Genomic DNA, 19,535 nt, shown 5'->3' on the forward strand with positions numbered 1-19,535 from the left:
GACTGCACTTGTTGTGACTTGTTCTTTACGGGCTTCTGGATGGGGGGAAAGGAGGAGAGGGAGAGGCGTCGGAGGGGAGACGGGAGGGTAGGGCATTCATCAAATGGATCTAGCACCACCTAGGTAGATACATACTAGTTAAGTTACTTGGTGAACAAGTGAACAGTGAACAGTGAAGTTCTGACCGGGGATCCAGCTCCCCGGCTCCCAGCTCCCAGCCCAGTCGGCCACCTAAGTGTGTCCTACCGGCCTATCGCAGCAAAGCAAAGGCAGACTGGAAGCCAGGAGTGGTTTTTCTGGACTGACGACAGACGCAGACACGCTGCCCAGGTGGTGGTGGAGGAGGAGGAGGAGGAGCAGGCGGCGGAGGAGGTGACGGGACACTAAGCTGCATACATATCCTATTTGATCCAATCCATGCCAACCCTGCCACCAACCTGCCAACCAGCTACCTGACTCCATGCTGTGATTGATTGACGGATTGATTGATTGATTGATTGATTTCTTTGCGTTCCGTGCTGACCGTCATTCACTTCACCTCACCTTGCTTCACACTCCGCCATCTCTACCGTCCGGTGTCTGCCATCCGCACCCAACCCCAATCCCACCCCGGTTCTCCCTTTCGTCGTCTCCAAAGCCTGCCTCCTCCCCGCCTCCAGCCCGCTGGAACGAGCGCGCATCACGACCCGTCCTACCCGTCAGCACCAAGAGCGTCGTGCCTAAACCGCCTATCGGGACACCGAACCAGAGTAGCAGCAGAACCGTAGCCCAGCCGGGGACAAGACAATGGGCGACTGCGACTGTGGGCACTCGACATAGCGACTACCAGCACAGCAGCAGCTGCTTGCAAGTCCCTTCCTCATTCGACCCGGCATTCACTGCCGCCCACCATGCCCTTCCTACGACGCCGCGGCGTCATGGCCAGCGAGAACGACATGCGGCGACACACCCTCATCGACCCGGGCTCAGGTGCGACCTCGGGCCCTGCTTCTCTCAGGGCCAAACAGGCCGCGCCGCGCAAATCGCTGGCCGACGACCTCCTCAGCCCCAACGCAGCCATGGCCGGTCCCGAGTACGACGACGGCGGTCGAATCGCCAAGACCACCACGAACACCAGCGTCAGTGGCAGTGGGAGGGGAACCGCCAATGGCGAGCACTCCTCCATGGAGGAAGCCAACATCCCGTCCATGTCTACGTCCATGTCCATCGGGCGGCCGAGCGAAGACCCCTTTGACCGCCCGGAATCCCCGCCCATCCAGGAGCAAACGCCAAAGCATCGCCGATTCTCCATGTTGAGGTTTCGAAATGCCTCTGACTCCCAGCTGTCCACGCGAATGCGACAGCAGCAGCTGGCCGAGAAACCTCCGCCCATGCCGCAGCGTAGGTCCCTCCCATCTTCAGCCGCCTCCCACTCGTTGCTGTTCCTTTGCGGTCGCTCTTGCTATAGAGGTATGCTACTTTGCTAACCAGTCCATGCGAACCTGCCAACAGCCCCAGCTATTATCACCACGGCCCCTACGATAGACTCCACCCAGAGCCAGAAGAAATCGCGAATCAAATTGCCCAAGATCCGCCGGTCCGGGGAGATGACGAGACCGGACGATGGGGGCAAGCTTAAGCTCATTCCTAGCAAGAAGGATAGGAGGAAATCCATGACTGGCCTAATTAGAGAGGAACTGTCTTCTTCAGGCGCGAGTACGGGAAGCAAACACACAGTCACATTTCAGGAGCCGCGGCCTCGACCCTTGACCTCGAACTCGCATCCCGGGCCTCCTGCGTGCGGAGATGGCCAGGGCTCTGCTCTGGGCCTGCCAGCGAGCCGTCTATCCGAGTCGGAGCGATCGGAGGCCAGCTCTGGGGATCACAACGGGGCCCATGGCGGCAGTACCACGAGCGCCCAACCGGCGTCCTCCTCCTCCAGCAATTTCTTTCGTCTCCCCCGCCGGAAACATAAGCAACCGGAGTCCATGTTTCCTCTTGGCCATCTCCCGCAGAGGAGCAAAACGCCAGTGCTCCAGCCGACAGCATCCAGTTCGTCGCTCACCAATACGTCCCGACCCTCGACGGCACAAAGCAGGCCAACTCTCGTCGCCTCCCCGTCTCACGGAGCAACTCCGAAGGGTCCTTCGTCTCCAGCCACGGCACTATTCCGCCCGGCTTCCCGGAACTCTGGCCAGTCGTCGCCTACGCGAGCTCACCTCGCTCTGAGAGGGAGATCATCCACCATGAGCTCCCTCGGACGAAATTCCGGAGAAGACCCACAATTCCCAGGGGCGACGCGCACCTCCTCTTCGACAGGTCGCAAGAGCTTCGGCGATCTCCTTGGGCTGAGTAGACTGCGCCAGAATCCAGACATGTCACGCCATGGCAGCTTGACCCCGGCAACGCCAGGCTCCAGCACGTCCAAGAACAACTCGTTACAGCTCCCAAGAGAACGGGAGTCGGTCGTGCTACCGGAGCGCCGTGAAGACGATACCCCAGCCAAGTATCTCGCTCGTCTCGAGGATATGCTCAGCCGTGGGGTGATTGCTAGTGCGTTGTCCAAAGGCTCAGACCCCTTTTCAGCAGCAGTCTTGAGAAGTTACATGCGGACGTTTGGCTTCTTTGAGGAACCAATGGATATGGCGATTCGAAAGTTACTCATGGAGGCTGAGCTTCCCAAGGAGACTCAGCAGATCGACAGATGCCTGCAAGCTTTCGCGAACCGATATCACGAATGCAACCCCGGCATCTACTCTAGCCCTGACCAGGCATACTTTATTGCTTTTTCCCTGCTCATCTTGCATACCGATGTGTTCAACAAGAACAATAAGCACAAGATGCAGAAGCCGGACTATCTCAAGAACACGCGCGGCGAAGGCATCTTCGACGATGTGCTTGAGTGCTTCTACGATAATATCACATACACACCATTCATACATGTTGAAGACGATTTATCCATCAATGGGGATCAAATCGGTGGTCACAAGTCGAGAAAGAAGATCATGTTCAACGGCAACGGCACTCCAGAACCACCTAAAAGATCGAAGGATCCGATCGATCCCTACACGATGATTCTGGATGGGAAACTTGATTCGCTGAGGCCACCCCTCAAGGATCAGATCCCTCTAGAAGAACACTACAACTATATGGGCACCGTCAAGGAGCTGAATGTAAGGGAGCTGCAGAGAACGTTCTTCAAGACTGGCGTACTGCAGATTGTCTCTGCACGGTCGAGACCTGATGCCTTCATTAACGAGAAGACTTTGTCTAATCCCGAGGAAGCCAAACCTGGCATCGTCGACATCAAGGTCACCAAGGTTGGCACATTATGGAGAAAAGATGCCAAGAAAAAGAAGACTAGATCCCCCTGGCAGGAGTGGGGCGCCATCCTCACAGGAGCCCAGCTCTACTTCTTCCGGAATGCCACCTGGGTCAAAAGCCTCGTGCACCAGCACGAGCAGCACGTGAAGTCGGGGCATGACGGCATCCCACTGATCTTCAAACCGCCCTTGGAAGAGTTCAAACCTGATGCCCTCATGTCGACAGATGGTGCAGTCGCACTGTTTGATCAGTCCTACAAAAAACATAAAAACGCGTTCATTTACGTCCGGCATGGCGGCCTCGAGGAAGTCCTGCTTGCTCATGACGAGAACGACAGGAACGATTGGTTGGCCAAGCTGAACTATGCTGCCGCGTTCAAAACGTCTGGGGTCCGGATGCGAGGAGTTGTGGGTGGCAACTATGAGGGTCAAGGTCGCCGGGCAATCCGGAGACTGGACAGCAGTGAAGTCACCCAGGTTGTCCAGACGCCTACGGGAGAGGTTAGCATCAACCGGAGCCGCATCGACCAGCAGATGGCTAGGGATATCCTCTCGGCTCGGCGTTACACGATGAAAGATCGAATCCAGGATGCGGAGGAGAAGCTCCAGGCAGCGCAGAAGCAGCTGGACACGCAATTGCGGAATGCCCGACACCTCTTGATACTGTCACCCATCCAAGAGAAGACGCGCGAACAAGTCCGCGCGGGTGCTGCGAAGGTTATTGCTCAGCTCAAATGGTCACGGGCAGAGATGTGGAGGCTGAGGTGCCACCGGGATATTCTGCAGTTGGATTTGGAAGAGGACAAGCAACTCAACGGTGACCTGGGAGAGATGGAGACGGTAGCGGAGCATCCAGCTTTGACCCACAAGGAGTCCAAAGCAAGCTCTCACTTGACGCAACAGCAGAGTCCACGGTCCCCTGCGCCTTTGTCACTGACTCTCTCTTCTGGCTCACTCGGACAGGCAGACGGCGAGTCTCCCGTCACCGAAGTCTTCCAAACACCACCCACCAGCGCAACGGCCTCGACCTTCCAGAAGCCGTCAGGCGCCAAGGATGCCATGGCGCTGCCTCCGGATCATCCAACCCTCAGGAAACCCTCCGTTTCCAGCATCGCCTCATCGATCCCCCAGGCTCCGTCCTCACCACCTAAGCAAGCCACTAGCTCTGTGCCCGGCCCAGAACCAAACCAATACGATGACCATGATGCGGTGGACGCTGGCGAACGACGAGTGTTGGAGCAAGCAGGGTTGCTTGAGATTGAGCACTCGCGAACACCCGACCGGCCAAGCTCATCTGCCAATGGTCCTGAGGACACTCTTGACCGGCACAAGCGAACCAGTGTTTCCGCCTCTGATAAAGAGAAAGCAGATCGAAGCAAACTACGGCGCAGCCTTCAACGCACTCTTAGGGAGAGTACGGGACACCTCTCGCATCACCGGAGTCGGAGGGGCAAGGATTCCGCTTCGAGCGGCGCGTTGTCTGACGACGTCGCTCGTGACGATGTCTTGACCCGAGGCACTGGAAGCTTCACGGTCCATGGAAAGAAAGCCTCTGTGATCAACTTCAGCTCAGACCTACAGGGCATCTCATCCGACGAGCGCATTCGTCAACGAAAGCAGCCCGTGCCAGACGAGCCTGTGCTCTCCCCTGCCAGCGTCGACGATGACTTCCACTCCGTCCTCGGAGAGCCAGCTCTGGCGAGAGAAAGGAGAGAGTCAGCTGCGAGTGCCAGCACCGCCACCGCCAGATCCTTCCGTGAGCTGCATCGAAAGTACTCATCGGCTCAGAATGTTCACAGGATTGCCAGCGGCGGATTGGTCGTGCCCTCTGACGACGACAGCGACGCGGCCATCAGCTTTTCTGATGGACACCGCACACCATTACCACCACTGGAGGACGGGTCCGGCGGTGAGGAGGAGGAGGAGGAGTCGGGACGCTCCAGTGCGCCACCAACCCGTCAATCCCTGTTCTTCACGCCGGAGCCGCCGGGCTCGCCGGTCAACGAAGTTGATGAGGATGATGACAAGGAGGAAACAAACCAACAAGCCCATGAGCGCCTGAGCCCGCCTGTTCAAACTGTCAACGCATAACGGGAGCAAAGGCAGCGCGGTGGTTCCTGGATGGGACGTTCAGTTTTACTCTTCTGTGTTTAGAAGAGCGGGTTAGATCTGACATGAAAAGCATTTAGCGGTGCCGATTTAGTTTTTTTTTTACCACAGTGTGTATTCGTCTAGGGAATGATGGAGGGAAAGATATGGTCTCTCCCTATAGATACATCCCCTATGGCTCCGAGGAAGGGGACTAAGGAGAGGGGTGCCCAGGCTTGGTGCCCATACATGTACATAGATAACGCGAGGAGCGGGCACTCGTTCACATCCTGGCTTCAAAAGTGGCACCTCATCTCTAGGCTTTCTGAATGACAGTCTATCCCGTACCGTCTGTACTCAACAATGGCACCACTGAGTTGGATGTGTCCTTATGACCCCCTTCACATGCCGCCCCATATACCACCACACAAGCAATGGGTGAACGAACGTATGGACGTATGTACTCAAGCTGCACTGTCCTTGCCGTGGCACGAGAGGACGTGGCAGTTTGAGAAACTTGCGGCCCCTAAAATCTGCGTCTGCACGGCATAGCCCAGAACATCATCATTGAGGGAGGCGGCGTGTGGATATATCTCTTGAAACACATGGATGGACACAGACTGTCAAGCTTTAGTCCAAGTGGCTAGTCTTGACAGGGCTGGCATTCTCAACATTCCTGATGAGATGGGTCATCCCCCCCCTTCTTCTTTCCAGTCTGGATGAGTTGGACTGGGCGAAACTGCTTCAGTGGTGGTGCATAACAGACGTCACGCCTGGAAGGTCTGTGCGAAGACGATTCATCACTGGGAAATTGTTTCTTGGATGATTGGTCAATTATGCGGGATACTTCTGTGAACCCCGGATAACATAGCCGCATGGTTATCAGCTAACAGTGGGATGTCTAGACGCGAGAAAGTTCCTCGTCGCGCGCGCGAAATGCTGTGCTTCTACAGGCCCTGGCTAGATCATTTCTTCTTCTTGTTCTTCTTCTTTCCGCCGCCGGTGGCCTTCTCTACCTTGACGGCTCCCGCGCCGCCGACCAGCTCCAGCGTCTCCTCCTCCTTGACGACACCACCCTGCGTCGCCTCCTGGGCACGCTTCTTGCCCTTCTTGCCCTTGGGGCGGTAGGTACTGCGGTCACGCAATGGCAACCAGCGCTCCGGATCAGGCTCTGTACCCTCGACGTAGTCCTTGGGCAGCCTCTTCTTCTTGCGGCGCTTGTTCGCCTTTTGGGGTTCCACATCGGCGGGTCGCTTCCTGCTCTCAGGGGCTACGGCGGCAACGGACGCCACGCCGGCTTCAACCAGCGCCTGAACATCAACACCAGCGGTCAGCCTCTCAACCGGCGTCAGATTGGACAAATACGGCTCAATCTTGGGGTAATCCGTGGTGGCGAAGGAAGCCACGAGGCCTGCCGCAGCGATGGTATCGTTCTTGGACTTTGCAGCCAAACCTTCAAAGGTGTCGCCGGCCAAAGCTAGGTCGTCAGGATTTGACGACTTGAGAAGTTCCACGCCAGCCTCCCGGAGCAGGGAAGTCGCAGATTCCTTGGAACGGGTCCGCCAGTGCGCAGCGGCTTTTGCCAACTCGGTCCGTATGGAATTTTGACGCCCGAACAGACGGTAGAGTGCTACTGTCACTGCCACCAGGCCAGGGGAAAACCGGGCATCTCCGTGGTCTGGCGTGGTAGCCTGCTCCAGGCGCTTCAGGAAGGCCTCCAATAAGCCAAGCGCGGGCCCCGGGTTCTTGGTCTGCACATAGAGCTGAATGATGGTTAGGAGGAGACCGATATCAGCGGGTCGCTTCTCCAGAATGGGCAAGATCTCCTTGATGGCAATCTTTCCTGCCTGGAGCTGGGCGCGGGCCGCGGCGTTGATGACACCGAGTCCAGCAATCTCGGTGGATGCAGTTGGTGTAGGAGCCTTCAATATCTGCTTCGACGTAGAGGATTCTATGCCGTCGAACTTTTGCATCTGCAGGCCCAGGGCATACCTGTTTCTTCTCAAAACAGCGGCCTGGTACTCGAACAGCTGGTCGTTGCCGGAAAGGGCGGAGGCCGATTCAATCAGGCGCTGAGTGAGATAGGGGTTCTGATCCTCCGAGCCAAGGGCCGTCTGGTTGTTCTGGGCGACTACCTTGGCGGACGGCTCTGGGACACTGCATCCAGGTTAGCAGGTAGACACGAGGCACTATGCGGCGGACATACTCAGGCAGTGTAATAGACTTGTGGAGGCTTGTGGCCTCTGCGGTTTTCCCTAGGCGGGTGAGGACATAGGCGTGCTGGATGAGCAGGGGGAGCAGCTCGGCCTGCTTCTCGGCGTCGGACAGATCCTCGCTCGCCTCGCAAAGATCTCTAGAGCGCTTGAGCAAGACAGACGCCTTGGCTAAATCACCACGGGCCACGCAGCCACAGGCAGCGTTGTAGGCCGTCTCGAAAGCCTCGAGGTCCTCGCGGGCGGGCTGACGCAGGTGCTCGTCGACCAGGTCGCCCTGGCCCTTCCACTGCAGCTGGGCATTGGTGGCAAGACCGTTGATCCTCAGGTCGTTCTCCTCTCCCGGCAGGCCCTCGCTCTCGACGTCGGCGGCGAGCTGGCGGTAGGCGGGGGCGGCCTGGTCGAACTTTTCGGCACGGTAGGCGATCTGGGCGGCTAGGTGGCGAGATGCGCGGGTGGCGGGCTGGACGGTGCCGATTGCTGCCTCGGCTTCGGGCAGCCTGCCGACCTTGTAGAGGGCGTAGGCCTTCTCGACGGCGCACTCCTTCTCGAGCCGGTCACCAGCCTCGCTCAGGGCGCGCAGGGCGTCGTCGAAGCGGTCGAGCTTGAGCAGGGCAACGAGCCTCGTGTGGTGGGCGTGGGCATTGGACTTGTCGGCCTTGATGGCGGCGTTGGCGGCCTTCAAGACTTCGTCGTGGTCTTGGATGGAGGCGGCGCGGAGCAGGGCCGTGAGAGCTGCGGCGGGGTCGGACATGGCCGCTGGGCTGGGACGCAACGGCGTCGTGGTGCAGATGGGTCGGGGAATGGCAGGTCAACAACAGCACACATGCCTCCCGTGTGTGCGCAGAGAAGGACGTGCTTCCCGGGTCTTTGGTCGGCGTCGGGGGGCAGACGGGCAGACGGGCAGACAGACGTTGGCCGTTGGGCGGGTTTAGCTGAGGCTCCCAGTGAAGTGCCATCGAACGTGCATAGCTAAACATAATCCATACATTACATGCCTGCCTTTGGTGGGGCTGCCCGGTTTCCCCTCCACCAAAAAAAAGCTAACCCACAAAATTGAATAATGAAACGACGTCTCGACTGCCATTGGATCGTTGCTTTTGAACGAGGGTAGGTGTATACTGCCTGTATCACCCTGACTATAACCTACCTTGAGCACTTGGTCAATGCTACTAGTATACCTGGAGAAGACTCACCGATTACTCTCGACTTATCGTTCGCTATGAACACATTTGCCTGCCCGTAGTGACTTATATCAGCCTACTGCAGCGCTTTAACCAATAGTGCTTCTGTGACCACTCGCTCACACGTGCCGGCAAGAGCCTCATACACGGTGACCAACATGCGTAAATAGCCGCAGCATTTTGGTCCAGACATGGACGGATTCCCTTATCCGAATACAGGGCAAACGCCTCGTGCTGGGTCACCGCCATGGTTTCATCTTATTCACTTGTGTGTTGATCCATGTTAGGCCAAGGTGGGAAGAAGACTTTTGGACCGGCGTCGTCGTTCAATCATCAATCATAAGCTAAATGCAACTTGGACGTGGACTGGGCCTAGTGTGCATGCGCATATCGCAGCCCAGCCACATCCGAGACACGAACCACGCCATATTTCACTCAAAGGGTATTCGCCAAAGCAAAGAACACACGCTTCACACCCCAAAAGGCCTGGAATACCAAGGGCGGCTCAAAACGTCCTCCTTCCTCATCAGCTGCGGAATATCCGCCCAAGAAGACCGCGCTTCTCCTTTGTCTGCCGCTGGTAGGGTTGTAGCGGGTAGACGGTCTGGGCGTTGTAGTACCTCTCGTCATTAAGGCCTTGGTCTAACAAGTCCCATGACTGCCGATATCGTATCTCGCCGAGCTTGGTGCTGTTTGAGGACATGGATATGTATGAAATGCGATTCCGAGACTGTGACTGTGACACTGTCCGGCTCTCGGGAGACTCTGGACGCTTGAGCCTCTCGTTTCTGCTGCCCTTGGAGTCGCCTCTAGATACCTTGCTCCGACTTTCATCTTTGCCGTGTGGTGGTGTCGGCTTCCTCAAAGTAGCGGATGGCTTCTTCTTTGGCCCTTCGTTCCTGTCATCTGCGACTGCGCCTCGAATGGCCACCCGGCGGTCCAATTGAGCATCTCTGGACGATCGCTTCCGGCCTTGCCCCTTCGTGCTGGAACTTCTGCTGCCGCTAGACACCGAGCCCGTGTGACTGCGTCTCTCCTTGGCTAAGCTGGACGAGCTACTAAGCCGTCGTGACAACCGGTCCATTGCGCTGATAGCTTCAAGCCTTGATGTGTTCGACAAGGACATCAGAGATTCATAATCCATCACGGGCCGCTGGCCTTTGCTCTTTGCCATCGCGAGCAACTTGGAGATAGCATTCTTCAGTCTTGTAAGAACGCGGCTGAGTGCAGATTTCGAGCGACCTACGGGGAGTCAACGTCGGGGAAGCCGTGAAGACAGGCATATACAAGCTACTTACGATCCCCTTTTGCTAGACGGTCGCCGTGTTTGGACAGTCTGGACGAATAAGCCCGTCTCACTTGCATTCGATCCGACTTGATCGAACCGCGAAGGGATTGCAGGTCAGAAACGACGCTCGCATCCGCTACCCCTCGTACTGCACCTTGGTTCTTGGAAGTCTTCAGCAGGCGGATACATTTGCTATACGTCTCTAGAAGCGCAGAAACGCGATCTCCAAAGCTAGCCATTGAGCATATCCAGAGACCAGCGTTCTGATCCCGCCGAGGAATATTCAAGGTCGAGACTAAGTAACCTCGCACATGTCCACAAGAGACATCCTATGGCTTGTTGTTCTATGCCTTGAAGGCGGAGGCTAGAACTCTGTGCTCCTCATTGTCCTCTGTCCGTGTCTGCGGGGCAGATGCCAGCCGGCCAAGCATCGTTGGCGACTAGCCGCCGTGACTGTATTCTGACGACCAATCAAGCAACGTATCGTCCATGTCAATGCTCACTGGCTCTTCCAGCCCTTCAGGCCATCGACCGTCGAAAAAAATTGTTGGTGCGACCCTGGGATGCTTCTGCCGTTCACAGATTATGGCGCTTGCACGGCGGCAGCACTCGGTAGAGTGGTCAAGCTATCCGTCTTCCACGCCTTCCAGTCCTGACAGAGGACAGAGGGAGGCCAGGTATCTCGGGTAACGGATGCATGCATGTTCATCTCCTCCTCACGCAGCTTGGCAACCCGCAGGTGAAAGCGAGGTTACAACAGAAAGGATGGTCTTGATTTGCTAATCTAAATGTTGAATTCCCGTGCGTGGGATGGTAGTCGACGGATTAGGCGATCTAGGCCGCGGCGCGGGAGCCTCCCGTGCGCCACATCGACCGCTAACCCTGGGAAGCTTTGTTCCTAGAGTTCCTAAGATAGGAATACTTCTTCTAGGCAGTTTGAATCGCTATCTACGATCGTTGACCTAATAAGCCATGGCGAGTTTCTCTAGTGTGACAAGAAGTCAGCGGGGCACTAATCACGACTCTTAGGACCAAGACTGCCAAATACCCAAAGATGAGACGGGTAACTCTGCTGAAGTTGTCTGGGAAGTGGAAAGAACGCAATGTCGCCTATATGCAGTGTAGTCAGTGATCTTAAGATTGGTGAAGCCAATCTGTTTTGTGAGGCTCGAAGCCGTGGGGGTATGCCCCGAGAACGGTGTCATAATTTCCAGCTTCGGAATCCGTTGCGTTGAGGGCCGGCTCGCTGTTACACCCAGGGCGAGTATCTTAGGTAAGACCCTACAACAACGTACGACCGATGGAATCATGCAGCCTGGTTACTGCAGGTTTACTATGGTAAGGTACGTCGCTGGATTATTGTTTCAAACCCATTTGGAGACACTGCAACAGGGCACATGCAACGTAGGCAGACATCCGGGCGCCAACTCTCCGAGATACTGGGATCATTATAGAAGTGACTTCAGACCATCACCTCCAAGACACATAGGATTGTCTCCGCGAAATGAGCGCCATGCGTGGCTGATAGAGCGCAACGAATCTCCAATCACTCTATGTCACATGTTTGAGCATAATCTTCGTTTGTTGTCGCTGCATGATGCTGGAGATACTCGACAGCTTAGAGTGCCCGAAGACAAGGCGATACTTTGTCTCACTTGGCATGCTATTTGGGGCAAGCCAGGGATGATACTCGAGCCACTGGACTGTCTTATCATCCAATGGCTTTTCTTTGCAACCAGGCGCGCGGATACAGTTCCATAGGAAACGTTATCTTACAGTCAGTGCTGGCCCAACCAGGGCGACTCGGGCCATGTAACTAAACTGGTGATGAGTGGCATAGCCTCAGCGGGAAAGCCTCCGTTTCGACAAGGCCCTGGTCATCTTTTCGATAGCCGTATCATCGAATTTCTTATCATGTCGGTATTTCGGGTGCTCTGGTAAGAAGCCATGTAACATCAAAGAGTCGAAGACTCTCTTGTCCGAGGCGACATCCTCGAGCAGCTCAGATGAGCAGCCACAGCATCGATACAGTAATTGCCTATTTGTCTAGGATAACAGAGAGAGGGGGGCGTAAACTACTGAGGTGATTTGTCCCGACTGAATTCATGGATCATGGCAAAAAGGGTCGATTTTTTTGGTGATCGTGGTGTTTTCCGAGTCGCTGTCAGTTATCACAGCCAATCATACTGCCTTGCGAGACCCGGCCTGGCATAGGGCTACGTACTTCTTATGAGACAGTATTTCAGATGAGCAAATGCAGAGGATAAATGGCGCAAGCGATACCATTGTACAGTACAGATGGCTCTTACGGACACGTTGGTTGTGAAAGCGGCTTGGCCCCCCCCCTGTTGGTACCATTACACCTCGCTTTTTTTCTTGCGCGTGGGGGCTTCTGTAGGAGGCGATCTGATGTACCTGGCGTTAGCTGATTAGTATACAGGCTATACCACTGGCAGCACATTGAAATGTCCATGGCATGGTATTATCGTCGAACGGGAGCCCGGCTGAGCCACACCAGACAATAATCATTCGACTGAAACCACAAGTTTGAAGTTTGCGGACTGAGCTGCACAGGACATCTCTACGTAGTACATTGCATTGGCTGTCACGCCTGCTGATCAACTTGTTGCGAACCTGCACGGAGCCGGTCCTCGTTCACTAGCATGTTATCGCTATGACTCGTTCGATGCTCAGTTTCTCATCTCTTCTTCACCGGTGCCGAAGCATTGACACCATCTAGCATTGGTCTCGCGACACGTGTTATTGGATGCCCATTCGGTGAGATTGTAAGATATCGAGACGGCGGTGACACAAAAACCCTGCACTCTATCAGCGCAAGATAGAGAGGTCTGCGTTAGCTGGTTGGTTGTCACGAATTGGGCCAATGGAATAGCCTCAGAATGGACCAGAGCATGGACGGTGAATCAGGTAGCGAAACTCAATTCACCCGCGGTATTCTAACACGGCCGTTCTCCAGAGACGGATGTTAGCCACGGGCCTGCTTTGCGATACACCAGCAGCACGTGTACTTGGAGGCCATCTCCCAAGACCTTTTGGCGTGACCAATCCTGGTGTCAGCAGAACCCCCCGTTGGCGGGGTCAAGGGCTCCGTTCCGTTCGTTGCCGACATCATGAACTCCATCCAGGTCGGTCTGGCACCATCTTCCGGCATGATGACACACGGTTGCCCCAAGCTCAGTAGCCCATATTATGGCCCTACACACCCGGGGACAAGACTTGCGGGTGGAGTCAACCAGAATCACTACCTGATAACGACGGCCTTGGCGCGGGTGATGTCGCGCTCAACGGCAGTAGTCATATCTGGGGCAAAGATGCCATGCAATGGTATCACCGGGGCGTGGAAGACGGAAGGCTGCACAGACCGGATGACTTCGACACGGTGCAGATTGTCGACGTTTCTATGTAGGTCTCTGATAATCGCGGTCCCTCCAGATGGACACGCAGCCTCGCCAGAGTCCCCTATCACCATATTCAGTCGAACCCTGAGGTGCCTGGAGCAGCAGTGACACAGCAGCCACGGAGTCTTGGGTCTCGTCCCCCAGGGTGGGATTGCTCCTGCAGGAGGCGAATCAAGACGCAGTAACCGGCCCGGCCTTATCTGTCCCCCCACAGACCGTTCCTCTCACCCTGTCAAGGATTTGCGACACCCTGGTGGCATTTTATTAGTTAATGCTTTTTGGACAGTGCCTACAGTGCACTGAAAGCTCCCGATAAAGTTGCAGGAGAGGGAAACATGTGGGAAGCCGTTGGGCACCTCTGCGGCAAGTCTTACTGTACACCAAGTGGAACTATCATTGGAACGTCCAGTATCAACTAGGTGCCTACTGTACTGTGTAGTCGGGTTGGAGTGGGCACCCGTAGATGGTTCCAAGTCCACCAGGCCGGGACCGCACTGGGCGATCCGACAACACATTCCCAGCTGCGAAGCTTAAGCTACTGGCAACCCATCACCCATTCATTCATCCACCCACGGCTCCGTCAATGCTGGCCTCCCTAACTGACTTCGTACCTTCTCCTGACTCGCGCCTCTTGATGGGAGAGTGCTGTTGATGCTCGGGGACCGAGTCGACCGCTTTGCGCTTGCACACCCTGTCGTCTAGTCCTGAGAAGACTGGCGATCCTGGTGGTTCCCGTAACTTATCGTATCGGCGGCTGGCTGTCCTCGCCAGAGCCACCTTGCATGCAAGAGTGCGACAATTGCACCCGCCTACGCCCCCAAGTCTTCTTCCTTTTCACCCTTGCCCGGTATCTGGTATCTCGGTCATTTCTGGCCTATCGGTTTATCTGCAACACGGTCCAGCGCAGATGCAGCCGTCCATGTCGAGGGCATTACATTAATCATTGATGGGCCAGACTACCTTGCCTTGCCTGCCAACTTGCGACACCCTCTTTGCGCGCTCCGTCGTCTTGCGCTCATTCGCCCTGTACAGACCACTGGATTTCATCATCTGCCAGCCCGGCCCTCTGCCCATCTCTATCGAAGCTGTCGACTGCCAGCATCCGCTTGGAGGCGACTTCATTCAGACGTAACGTCCCGCGTGCGTCTCAGTTATTCGGCTGGGCCGTATCCTAGCGCGCCGGACAACCGCAGGCCAGATAAAGCGGCATCACGCCTTTTGGACCAACCCGCAGACGTGCTAGTTATCACGTCAATCCACCCCTCGATTTGGAGATCCTCCACGCCACTTTGCTGCCTCTGGACAACGGCATCTCTTACCAACTCTTGGTACCAAGGCCATCTTGAATATATCCTACCGTGCCACGGGAGGCGTCTACTGCAACACATCATTTCATATTTACTACCTTTCATGGACGAAGCACACTTAAGCGAGACGATTCGTCCTGTGTGCCGGATCCGATAGCATTGCAGACCTTGAGTTCGGGAAATTTTATTTCATTCCATGTCCAGGTTCGACACTGCGAAGAAAGTTGTCTCTTGACAAGAAGGATGTCTTCCCAGTCTTCTCCCTCCCCACCGCCGGGGCCTATGGCGGATATCGATGAAACAAAGTTGCCCAGTGGTCAATGTCGCTACATTCTCCTAACCCCCGAGATCAAAGGCCATCGATGTGGTTGCGTTGGCTTCACACTCAATCGTTCACTGCCTGGCGTCAGCTGCGAGTGTGGTCACCTCTCATGTTATCATCTCAAGGCAGCTGAACAACCGCCGGATAAGGCACAGTTGGACCTCCTCTTACGAAGAGTCCAAGCCCTGGAGGGGCAACTAGACCGTGAAAATACGGGCGGTCTGGGGAGTGCTCTGGGCGATGTGGTGCGACGCCTGGGCGACCTGGAGGAGCAGTATGAGAAGAGCAAGGACGATTTCAGCCAGGAGAACCGAGGTATCTATCGACAAATTACCAGTGTGTGGCAGGCTGTCGACCAAGCAGGAAGGCGGCAGGTGGAAATGCAAAATCGTTTGGCTATTCATGACGCACGCTTGGATGAGCGTGATGACAACATGCAAAGGCTCGAGAAGCGACTGATGGAGTCGGACGATGCGGCCATCGACCTGGAGGAACGCGTCGACCGCCTGGAAGAATCAGAAACGCCGGGGCCTCGACGCCGGCGTAGATCCTCTTCAGAGTCTAGGGTTTCAAAAAACTCGGAACCAACCTCGAGCTCACGCCACGGCGTGGACGATGCCCTTGCAGCACCGGCGACGGCAGCGTCATTCACGCTCGCCCGACGGGCAGGCAGTGCATCGGGCCGTAGTGATAGGTCGGCCGGCGCAGCCTCGGGCCCTTGGACCGTCCATGTCTCGCTCATGCCTATGGCGTCGGTGGCGTTCCCATTTGAGAAAGACACCAACGCTTACAAGCGGTGCCTCTCCCGTGGACTCCACCAGATGATTGCAGTCCAAGGGGCTGACAGCGATGCCTTTGCCGCGGCCATAACGACGGCATTTGGCAGAATTCTCAACGGCCGGCCATGGATGCCGCTGCAAGCCCGACTCTGCGACGCCGAGACACTCCTGGGGCTCCCGATGCTTCGGCCTCTCGACCCGGCTCTGCTTGGAGCTGGTTATTACGACCAAGAGTTCCTGCGGAAGCACTGCGCCGTGTGCGGGCCCAACGGCAAGCTCGACTCGCTGTATATTGCCATGCAGTTCGATACGTTGTCGTGGCACTTCCTGCGGCGATCCCCATGCTACTTCCAGGGACTTGAAGACAGCTGGGCATACGACCCGCTCCTGGACCACAACGATCCCTTTGATGACGAGCTGGATGAAGAGGACCGGCCGTCGGCCGGCGACATACTGCCATCGCTGGGAAACCTCAAGCGAACGGCATCGGAGATGTCGCGGACGCCGAGCTTTAGTGCCGGGTCGGCGGGGGAAGGGGAGGGCTCTCGGCCCAAAGTGCCGCGGACGACGACGGGGGCGTGTGTGCCCGTACCGCTGGAGCTCCGTAGACGGGTCGAGACAGTCTAGTTTAGAAGGATTGTAGGCTAGGTAAGGGCGCGATAGAAGAGCAAGAACAGGCATAGAAGCGACATGGGGCGTTATTTTCCTTTTCCTGGGAGACGGGGCATGCTAGACTTTTGCGAAGGGGGTACCATGGCTCTTGCAGCCGCAGCGAGCGTTCTTTTGTCAGGTTGTTTCCTGGTACGTTGGCGACGAGGGCGACGAGGGCGACGAGGATGGGCAGTCAGCGGGCCGATCAGTCATGTAGCAAGCCGAAATCATGTTCTTTCCGACAGGACTTGAAGCGGGATGAGGACGACATGTCGATGAATAGAATAATGTCCTTGGTGAACCGTCGACCCTGTCTGTCGCCTGACTACATGTGTATGCGCATTTGTGAAAGTACATGCATGCCCGTCAGCTGCTGTGTGACGCCAGACTGACAAAGAGCTAGAGGCAGTTATGGATGCGGCTGAGTGAGACGGGAGCAAACCTCATTGTGAGTGAGCCAACATCCCCTGGCGGTGGGAGGTGACACCAAGACGGGCCACCGACATGGATTGGGGGAGCACTGACGACCGTTGATCTTGGGACGGGCTGACCCGCTCAAGATTCTAGCGCGTGGGAGCTAGCGCCAGGAGCTACCCAGCGCCCTGGGGACCCAGGATTCCGGGGCCTTTTGGGGGGGCTGGTGGGGGATTGGGGGAGAGCTCTGAGTCCTGCAGGTGGGCAGTCTCATGTCAGCAAGGCTGAATGAGTCGCGCCAGCAGAAGGGACACCCGGCCCAGGGAAAAAAAGAAATGGGCCCCGCAGCTGGAGGTGTCTGGGTGTCTGGAGCTTGAGAACCCGCCGCCCCATCATCAACCTCTCTCTCTCTCAGCCTTCCACCTGGGCAGCCTTTCACCCTCCTCCCAACTTGACCGTGCATTTCCATGTATCTATCAATTGCACTTATCCACGTACATACGCTCGATTTCTAAGAGGCACATGTGCACGCTCGGCACCTCCCGCCTGGAACACCATCTTTGCGGTTGTCTGCCTACCATAATAGGTTCAGAGTAGCACGCACGGCTTATTCTGCTTGCGCATCACCGCAAAGGGTTCTTTCTTGATCCGCAACCCCTCCCCCCAGACACGTTGGAACCCGAACAACCACCAGCCAATATCAACACTTGATCGTACCACCGCCTCATCGCCTTCTTTCTCTCGGTTCCTTCCACCCGACGGCGCATCCAGACCACCTCGGCCCATCGCTCTTTCTGCGCCCCAGCAGGGCCACAGCTGTCGAGGATGGATGCCATGGACCTGGACATGGACGTGGACGTCGACCTCGTGCCGGACGAGCCCATCAATGCGCAGCCTCAGGATACTCCTGTACGTGCATGCCCCTCCTCTTGGTCACCCGCGGCCCTGCGCGCTCTCAAGCTTACCATCACTGCAGTCCCCCGGCGAGGTGGTCGACGCTCCACCCCCAGACCAACCTGAGAGCACCTCTCTGGTCCCGAATAAGGTACACATCCGGGGACTGGATCAGATGAACCCGAACGACATCAAGGCTTATGCCGCCGAGCACTACCCGAACAGCGCCTTCGAGAGGATCGAGTGGATCGACGACAGCTCGGCCAATCTGATCTACCCGTCCGAGTCCGTAGCCCAAGAGGCATTGGTCGGGTTTTCCTCCGTCGAGATCGCCGACGTGTCCCTGCTCCCGGCGCTCGAGCTCCTCCCAGCCAAGGCCTTCTCCCAGAAACCCACCGTCGTCCTCCAGGTGCGGGTCGCCGTTGTCGCCGACAAGAAGCAGCCCAAGGCTGCTGAGAGGAGTCGCTTCTACCTCCTGAACCCTGAGTTCGACCCCGAGAACCGGAAGAAGTACCGTGACCGGCGCGACGGAGGCGGAGACCGCCGTCGGAGGGACGGCTATTCGCGCATGGACGAACCCGTCGACGAATTTGATGTCAACCTGTACGACGACGATACCTCTGCTATAGCCACCCGGAAGGGCGACTCACACCCGCGCCCGCGTCGGCGACGGTCGTTCACGCCCGATTACGATAGCGACGACCGGAGATCAAGGTCGTACCGCAGTGCAAATCGCAACAAAGAGTTGTTCCCTGGTGGTACCTCCGGCAGGGGTCGGTCGGCTTCGCCGGCGCGTGACCGTGACGGAGACCACGGCATGGGGGAGACACCACCCAGCGAGGGATCAGCCGAGCGGAACCGGCGTGGTGGCCGAGCCATCAAGGATCGCCTGACCCGCCCCAACCGCAGCAAGGAGCTCTTCCCAGATAATGCGGCGTCGTCAGAGAGCAACCGCCTGGACGATGCCGACGAGCTCACCAAGAAGTTCGCCTTGCCCGTCTTCGATGGGAGTCACGACGAAAAGCCGTTGCCTCGCGGCAGGAGGCTCGAGGACCGTGTCTCGTCTCCCAGTGGGCGGCTGGCGGACAGGATCACAGACCCCAGCAGCTCCGGGTTCAGCATACGTGGCACGGCTGGGCAGCGAAGTGCAGACCAAGGCTTCGCAATCAAGGGCGGTGCAAAGACGGCCAAGGAGTTGTTTCCCGACAAGCTGGGGCCCAACACGGGCAAGGAGCTCTTTGCCGACAAATCCGATGGAAGGTCGCGGCGTCGGCAGAAGGCAGGTGATCTATTCGACTAGGGGTCTCAGCTTAGGGTGTGCGCCGCATGGCAGGCACGGAAGCAGCTACGGAAGCAGGCCCTGGGCAGTCACGCATATGTGATTTGGGAGCGTGCGGAATCTAGTCGGTATGTCTGCACGCGTCCCAGCTCAGCGTTAAGTCTGGCGGTGGTGTTTGGGCATGGAAAAGCGCAGTGAGCGGTGGGCCACTTGAAGGTGGGCACATGGCATTGGGCAGGCGTTGGGGAGTTTCCCTCTCTCGGTGCAGAGTAAGCTTTCTGCTTTGCTTGGAAAGCGATAGACCACGATGAATTCAGACGAACACCACTCGTAAACTTTTCCCCAGTGCGCGTGTCTCACTGTTATGACAAGCATGATTAATGGTAGAGGACGGG

At 56.8% G+C, this 19,535-nt stretch overlaps 5 protein-coding genes across 5 annotated transcripts; 3 read left to right on the forward strand and 2 right to left on the reverse strand.

Annotated features, from left to right (window-relative positions):
* Positions 1-890: 890 nt before the first annotated feature.
* JN550_008842 (uncharacterized protein) lies at positions 891-5,393 on the forward strand (the record flags this gene model as incomplete). The annotated part of the gene is made up of 2 exons (XM_049320847.1): positions 891-1,380; positions 1,471-5,393. The coding sequence occupies 2 exons, from the start codon at positions 891-893 to the stop codon at positions 5,391-5,393; spliced, it is 4,413 nt and encodes a 1,470-aa protein (XP_049169228.1).
* Positions 5,394-6,355: 962 nt separating this feature from the next.
* Positions 6,356-8,357, reverse strand: JN550_008843 (uncharacterized protein; the record flags this gene model as incomplete). The annotated part of the gene is made up of 2 exons (XM_049320848.1): positions 6,356-7,547; positions 7,597-8,357. The coding sequence occupies 2 exons, from the start codon at positions 8,355-8,357 to the stop codon at positions 6,356-6,358; spliced, it is 1,953 nt and encodes a 650-aa protein (XP_049169229.1).
* A 956-nt stretch (positions 8,358-9,313) lies between these two features.
* On the reverse strand, positions 9,314-9,961 carry JN550_008844 (uncharacterized protein; the record flags this gene model as incomplete). Its single annotated transcript, XM_049320849.1, has 1 exon — positions 9,314-9,961. One exon carries the CDS (start codon positions 9,959-9,961, stop codon positions 9,314-9,316), a length of 648 nt encoding a protein of 215 aa, XP_049169230.1.
* Positions 9,962-15,044: 5,083 nt separating this feature from the next.
* On the forward strand, positions 15,045-16,529 carry JN550_008845 (uncharacterized protein; the record flags this gene model as incomplete). The annotated part of the gene is made up of 1 exon (XM_049320851.1): positions 15,045-16,529. The coding sequence occupies one exon, from the start codon at positions 15,045-15,047 to the stop codon at positions 16,527-16,529; it is 1,485 nt and encodes a 494-aa protein (XP_049169231.1).
* Positions 16,530-17,792: 1,263 nt separating this feature from the next.
* Positions 17,793-19,161, forward strand: JN550_008846 (uncharacterized protein; the record flags this gene model as incomplete). Its single annotated transcript, XM_049320852.1, has 2 exons — positions 17,793-17,876; positions 17,944-19,161. The coding sequence occupies 2 exons, from the start codon at positions 17,793-17,795 to the stop codon at positions 19,159-19,161; spliced, it is 1,302 nt and encodes a 433-aa protein (XP_049169232.1).
* Positions 19,162-19,535: the final 374 nt, after the last annotated feature.

The sequence above is a fragment of the Neoarthrinium moseri genome, assembly GCF_022829205.1.
Source record: "Neoarthrinium moseri strain CBS 164.80 chromosome Unknown scaffold38_Wmoseri_CBS_16480, whole genome shotgun sequence".
NCBI lineage: Eukaryota > Fungi > Ascomycota > Sordariomycetes > Amphisphaeriales > Apiosporaceae > Neoarthrinium > Neoarthrinium moseri.